Source organism: Cibotium barometz, chromosome 2 (assembly GCF_041138505.1).
Source record: "Cibotium barometz isolate CiBa-2024 chromosome 2, ASM4113850v1, whole genome shotgun sequence".
Classification (NCBI taxonomy): Eukaryota; Viridiplantae; Streptophyta; class Polypodiopsida; order Cyatheales; family Cibotiaceae; genus Cibotium; species Cibotium barometz.
The window spans coordinates 19,094,590-19,101,687 of NC_141047.1; the positions used below are offsets into that span (position 1 = coordinate 19,094,590).

The following is a 7,098-nucleotide window of genomic DNA, read 5'->3' on the forward strand; positions in this document are numbered from 1 at the left end:
TTGAATTCCCAAAGCATGGGGATTTTCCAAACTCCCTAACATGGACCATAAAGATAATATAATATTGGGCACCACCTATGCCCTTCTCAATTGTAGGGCCCATATATCTGAGTGAATAAGCTCTAATGGCATCTACTACCTCCATTGTCCTTGTTTCGTAAAAGGCAACCATGATGACTTTCCATATTCACAAGCTTCACATATATGACTCAATTCACTTGCTTTGAATAAAGGCAATCCATTCACAATCCCTTTTGCTTGCATATCCTTCAACCTGTTTGCATTTCATACATCAAATTCTAACATTTCCTTCACCTGTGCATACATGCAACCATAAAACTCTGTGTTGCATGCATCCAAAGCAAACAAGTCAAGAGAGGACTGGTATTGTATGCCACTTTTGTGGAAAGACAAGCTATATGTTGAAGGAATGTTATCATAAAGAAATGAATGTAAGAGAAGGGAGATGCAATCTCAAGGTTCTACTTCCAATATTGAAGGAAAAGAGGAGAAAGAGGAACATCAATTGTTCTCTATGCAACATGGTTGTAAAAGCTTAAGTATGTGGGTATGTGAAGACAAATGGTTCATTGATTCGGGTTGTATAATCATATGACCAACAATGAAGTTGGTTCAAGACTCAGCAAGAAGTGGAAGTTCCATCATATGTGACTACGAAAAATGATACGACTCATCGTGCTATTGATGTGGGAGATACTAATGTAGATTGCAAACATAAAGGAGGATAAATATTTGCACTATGTGTGAGGGATTACAAAGAACTTCCTAGCAGTTGGGCAAATGGTTGAGAAAGCATATTCAATCCTAAGGGTTGTTTTGTGTTGCTGAAAATAAGCTTATTGCAAAAGGCAAAAGAGAAAGTAGGTTGCACCACTGCCACTTCCTTGAGTTGAATACCCACTTTGATAACTACAATGGTAGGTTACTTGTTAATAGCTTCAATCTCTTGAATTCCCTCTTACATATCCACAGCCTCTATAATCACCTCTACCATGAGACTCTCCATAGTATCCTCTTCCATGGAAATCTTCTCTCCCTCTTGCTCTATCTCTTCCTTGAGACCAAGACTCCTATTGAGTCTCTCCATGAGAAACTCTTCCTCTTTGAATACCAGAGCTCTTTCTTGAAGGCCATGTCCAGTGGTGGTCTTGGCAAAGGGGGGCCTTTAGTTTCTTTGCCCTTGCCTTTTCCTTGTGGTTGTGGCCTTGGGGAAGGGTTTCTATCCATGTCGATATCCATGCTAGGAGAGCAAGAGCAAAGCTGGCAAGAAGGCCAAGAAACTAGCTTATGAAGCAATCAAGGCAACAAAATCTCTAGGGAAAGCTACCTTGGAATGTAGAATGAGTCAAGGCAAGAAGAATGAATCAAACCTGCAAAAGACCAAAGTGAAAGACAAGGGGAAAAATTTATCTCGAAGAAGGGAATCGACACAGTCCAATCCAGATCAAATCTCTCAGGAATAGGTTTGGTAAATGAAAGAGGGAAAAGAAGAATCTGAAAACTTTCCTCACTATTATTTCTAAAGAAGCAATCAAGAATCTCTTATGATCAAAATTCATGATCCAATTTTGCAACAAGCCCTGTGGTTAATAAGTGGATAATTGTGTTGAATTATGATATTTGCAAAGTCAATAAGCAGGAAACGTAACGAGTATTAGTAGTCATAAAGGGTAGGAAAGCTAACTATATGCCAAGATGCTCTGCAGAAGGCTGAAGGAACATATATACCCGATCATGTGCCAAGGATATATGAAGCTATTGTTCCAAGGAGCTGTGTGAAACCAAGTTCACCAAAATCCAAAAGACATCAAGATCACCAAGCTATGTAAAACCAGGTTCTACAGATTCTAGAAGACATCCAGATCAGCAAGTAAATCCTTGAGAGAGGGAAAGAAACTTTGTAACACACCTTATAGCTGCATTCAACAGTTAAATATTGTTTAAGATCGAGGAAAAGTCATTCATTATTTAATCTTCACTCTCTGGCTGCATACTCCAATGCTAATCTCACAGAATTGATGCTGTCCATATGATATACTGTGCAGCACCTCAATAATAATTTGACAATTATCTTTCCTTCTATAGTTCAAACAGTGTTCACTTTGAAAGAGAGATAGGTATTCAAAAATAAGACCCCCCTAAGCAGATATATTTACATACCACTCAAACAAACAGTGCATATATATTACATACTACTCAAACCAACAGTGCAGACATGTTGAAGGCATCTGCATAAATGCTCTATTTGCCTCCTAGGATTTTAGCCCATCAATTGCGCCCTTGCCTCTCTAAAAAGAGATACAGATTCAAGTCAACCCTTGTGGTATGTATTTCATTACCCTCTCCCATCAAAACTACTCTCTTTCTTTCTATGCTTCTCTCTTTCTCCCCTCATTGATTGATAGAAAATGAGCCCCCCTCATTAATTAATGGAACAGAGCCTCTGGAACAATACAAGAGCAGTTCAAGTGGAAATTTTCCCTTGGCAAAGAATTGGATGCGGAAGCTTTTCATTGGCTAAAACTGTTCAAAGAAAACACCTGCCAAGCACTGCTAGCAGCACGTGTGACAAAGATGCAGAACAAGTCCACTATTCTAGCACCACAATTTTTCCTCTGCAACCTACTCTGTGCCACACCTATATTCTGCCAATGAACTAGTAAAATACACCACCTTTCTTGAGCCAACATCCAGCAAAGGCCATACCCTTAAACATTTGAGGGACTACTAACAGGTTCCAATTGCAAACCATTGTTATCATTTACAATACAATCTGGTTCATGGTCAGGGATTCACTACATCAAATCATTGTTTCATGCAACCCACAAGTGCATTTCGCACTGTCGGGAACTTAAATAAAATAGCATAAATTATGTACAATGTTCAAGCTAGAGGCCACCATTACATAGTTTTCATCTGATATTTTCTATGAATTTTCACATGGTGCTAACGCTGCTGGTAGAGCTTCCCTTCGCAACAGGGTAGGATGGGAAAGAGTGGATTCCACAGACTCCCCTTGGATTGCCAGTGCTCCTTTGAATGTGCACGTAGCCATCGAGACCCCATTCCTCACTCCATGAGTTCTTCACAATCCAATAATCTTTGCCAGTGTCTGACCCATACCCAACAGCCAGCACAGCATGATCGATGTCATTTGGATCATCTGAGCAAGTTCCACTGAAAACACCCTGTAGATGGGAGAGAAGATTTGCACATGTTAACACTCTTGCTATGCTAGTTTAGCTCGAATCAAAGCATGTGAGTTGAAGTATCTAGCATGATTTGCACATAGATCTCCTATACAAGTCAAGCAGCCACAACTCCATGGAAATTCAACTTACACCAGCATAAAGTTGGAAATCATAGGTTCCAGCATTGATGGCCACACTGACAGGTTGTTGAGCAACAGCACACATAAGAGCATTCTCATCATTGGGATTAACGTCCACATAGCTATCAATGGTCACAGATTTCTTCATTTTCTGCAAAACAGCACTCAAGGATGGTGGTCACTACAAAGGCAGATTAATACAAAGTGATGTCAGTGTTCTCAAAGACAAAGGCAAAAAGTTAGTCAGAGAAGTACTTGGTAAGACGTCAGAACCACAAAGCATACAAGGCATGAGTGGGGATTGAGGTTAAAAAAGGTACCTTGAGCCATCTGCAGAACTTGGACCTCCCTTTCCCACTCACATAAGGGTAACCCACTTCAGAGTTGATGCCTCCATTCTTAACGACCCACTCAAATGAAGGGTCCATGAGGCCGCCATTGCAGCCATAGTTGCTGTGCACACAGCTTACAAGCTCCTGCTCTGAAAGGCTCATGAGCTCCCCTGTTGCTACAGCATGGGCACCCTCAATGGCACCGACCGAAGAAAAGGCCCAGCAACTACCTGCAAAGGATAAGCCAAACAAGGGTAACGTCAACCTCAAATACAGAAGCATCATTCGCATGTCATGGTTGCCCGTCAGAGGAGCTAGAATCAAGGCCATCAGCAGAGGGTGATTTATTCAAATTACTACATATGTTGACATGTCATCCAGTCAGAATGTCTACCAACAAAAGCTGGGGTGCAAAGTTCAGTGTTTTTGCTGATGTGTGGGTATACATGTTTTTTCCTGATGTGTGAGTATGCAATTTGTCAAAGCTGCTCCTCATTGCTGCCCAGGATGAGTGGGCATGGTCGCAATTTGGAACTAGCCTTGCTATGGGACAAAGGAGTAAGGAATGGCCATTGGAAGGTCTGTTTTTTTGGTAAAGGGTGACCAGCAGAGCCAGTATCCCTTTCAGGAAACAGAGGCCGACATAGCGGCATTCCTGGCCATCACAGTCTTGACAAGATGTTCCAAGCTTGATGGTAACGGGATAGGTGGGTTTCGATCTTGATGGCAATGGGCGGCGAAGCAACAAACAGCCAGGTCAAATACAGAATTTAATGAAAAGCAGAGCCGGAGGGGTCCGAAGGACTGGGCTGAAGTTCCTGGCCATCACAGTCTTGACAAGATGTTCCAAGCTTGATGGTAACGGGATAGGTGGGTTTCAATCTTGATGGCGATGGGCGGCGAAGCAACAAACAGCCAGGTCAAATACAGAATTTGCTGAAAAGCAGAGCCGGAGGGCTCCGAAGGACTGGGCTGAAATTTGAAGCCTTCGGAGCATCCAAGCCCTTCAAATCTTCTTAGAGAAGGCCTCTTTAAAAATAGGGTTACAAAAGAAGACCACTACTTTGAAAATTTTAGACGTAAACATATATATTTTGAAGGTCAGCCTAGTTCATGGTGAAGGTTAGGGTAGGCCTTCAAACTGAAGCCCTGCCTAAGGGCTGGCTAACACAAAGAATAACAAGGTGCGAAGGCTAGATCTTGTACTCACCGCATTGCCCTTGGTCCTTCACAGCGGTGACAGCGCCCTTGGATCTCCAATCCACAGACTCTGGGACGCCGTTTGCACTGCAGGCAGACCTACGCTGTCGGAGCACATTGGTAGGGGTGGAGGTGGTGTCCGGGCGGAAGCCCAGGTATTTCGACTTGAACTCCTGAAGGGTGAGATCTGCGAAGCGGTTGAGGCCAAGCTTGTGGGAGTGGGGGCCCTGGTTGCGGTGGTGGATGTAGATGACGTTCTGCTTGAAGATCTGGAAGCGGCTGTGCTTCTCCGAGGAGCCATCGGGGGCCGTGTAGTTCTTGGAGTGGCGGTGGATCCAGTGCTCAAAAAGCTCAAACAATTTCTCCTCAGAGGACAGATCGTCGGGCTTGTACTCTACATGGCGGGCGGCAGAGGCTACCGATACAAGGAAAACCAGGCAGATCACAGAGGGCAGGAGAGACGCCATGGCTGTGGAGATAGGCGGGGGTTTCAAGACGGGAAAGACGATTGCAAGTAGAGATATATAAGGTGTGCACGACGCCCAGGGTTACGTGCGCAGTAGGGTATGCTTAAGGGACGATTAGATGGAACCAAGAGGAGATTAGGCTGCGCTTAATGCACCAGGCAGCATCCTTTTCCCGTCACTTTTCTCTGTTGAAATTTCACTGGCGCGCGTGGGCATTATTTTCAGAGTCTGTACCAAGTTCACGCTCAGCCACTCCTTTTAGCCCAAAGCACAAATGTGGGTCACACGCCCCCTCTCAAAGCTCCTTCCTACGGTTCCAAAAGCACGTTAGAGCCGGGTCCCAAGGATTGTCAAAAATAGGCTACTTTGAAGTTTCCATGATGCTTGGTGCTTTTTCCCTTGCCACGTGGTAGCACGAGAGACTGTCTCTCCCCTTCAACCACATGGCAAGGGGAGCGTGAACAGTGAGCCTAGAGCATCGTGCCTAGGGTGTCAGGGGTCAGGCTTGATGAGCATGGAGCGTGAGCGTGGCGCGTACTGCGGCAAATAGCCTCGACTCGTGTAATTTTCTCGACTGAAATTTGGAAATCCCGGTTCAAATTCGATGTTGCTTTTAATTTTAAAGGTTGAAATTTGCATATTTTAGTTATAAATCTGGGGCGAGGGTTGAGTGATTTTAGTTATTTTCAGATTCCAAGCACGTTCATGTACAATCAGAGTAAGTGTCCTCCTTGCTATGTGCGATCGAGAGAGAGAGAGAGACAGACGGGATGTGGGTGGTTGATAGAAACATATACACGAGGCCCAACAGAAGCAGCAGGCTGCATGGAAGCAAGCTAACATTGTAGTGTGCACATCAAAACAAGGGCCAGCAAAAGCAGCAAGCTCCATGGAAGTAAGCTAACATTGTAGTGTGCACATCAAAACATACATCGTCACATGGCACTGGGTGGAGAGAAAACATACGCACGCCAAATATGAAGAAGAGGTGATTGGTTGTTGCAATTTAGCAACCACCTCCACATTTGATGCCCCACTGTGAGGCGTGGGATTTTTGGGATTTCTATCCGGCCTCACATGGTGCTCTTGAGGTATGCTTGGACGCCCTGAATTCTTTGCATCTATATGGTAGTACCTTGAGGTGGAGTAATGTGGCCTAGCCCGCCGACCTCTCCTACCTTCGTTTAGATACAAGACGGCTTGTGGGCAAGGGATCCCGTGCCTCGATACTCGCAAGTCTTTTTCTCTCATCACTCTTGTGATCTTGTCAGCATTTTATCAATACAAGTTTTGGGTTGGAAGCCCGCATTCGGGTGACACCGTTTTCCATTGCCGTTTGTACGCTTTTGGTCATAACTCCTTCATATACGGAGTCCGATTTCAAAGTTCTAGTACTCAAAACGACCGGCTCGTCGTCCTCTTCGAGATGAGCTATAGGTCTTGGTGTGCAATATTCAGCAAGTACTCTCTGTTTTCACTTTTGTACTGGATTTTCTAGTCCCGAGCAGGAACTCGCGCCCAGAACGCGACCTCAGATCACCGCTCTGTGACACTTAGTATCAAAGCAAGAAACGCCGCGTCGCGGTGAGTTTGAACAAGACTTATGCCAAAGGGAAAGACCACGGAATGTGGCTATCTGGACGCCGAAGAAGCTGCGAGAATTAAGGAGGAAGCAAGGCAAGAAAGAGAGGCAAAGCTTGACATCGAAGTAACAGCTTGGATTCGGCAAGAAAGGCACAACAAACGT

At 44.4% G+C, this 7,098-nt stretch overlaps 1 protein-coding gene across 1 annotated transcript; it reads right to left on the reverse strand.

The window, feature by feature from the left end:
- Positions 1–2,742: 2,742 nt before the first annotated feature.
- Positions 2,743–5,591, reverse strand: LOC147640766 (cysteine protease XCP2-like). The gene is made up of 4 exons (XM_086814965.1): positions 4,895–5,591; positions 3,673–3,914; positions 3,363–3,503; positions 2,743–3,209 (listed from the first exon to the last, which is right to left on the reverse strand). The coding sequence occupies exons 1-4, from the start codon at positions 5,349–5,351 to the stop codon at positions 2,958–2,960; spliced, it is 1,092 nt and encodes a 363-aa protein (XP_086671091.1). The 5' UTR covers positions 5,352–5,591; the 3' UTR covers positions 2,743–2,957.
- Positions 5,592–7,098: the final 1,507 nt, after the last annotated feature.

Bases quoted from the DNA above. Each gene is read 5' to 3' on its own strand.
- LOC147640766 (XM_086814965.1), bottom strand. From the start codon at position 5,351: ATGGCGTCTCTCCTGCCCTCTGTGATCTGCCTGGTTTTCCTTGTATCG. The intron at 3,915-4,894 runs GTGAGTACAAGA...TATCCTTTGCAG, and splicing joins GAAGGACCAAGGGCAATGCG to GTAGTTGCTGGGCCTTTTCT. The intron at 3,210-3,362 runs GTAAGTTGAATT...TCCCATCTACAG, and splicing joins ATTTCCAACTTTATGCTGGT to GGTGTTTTCAGTGGAACTTG.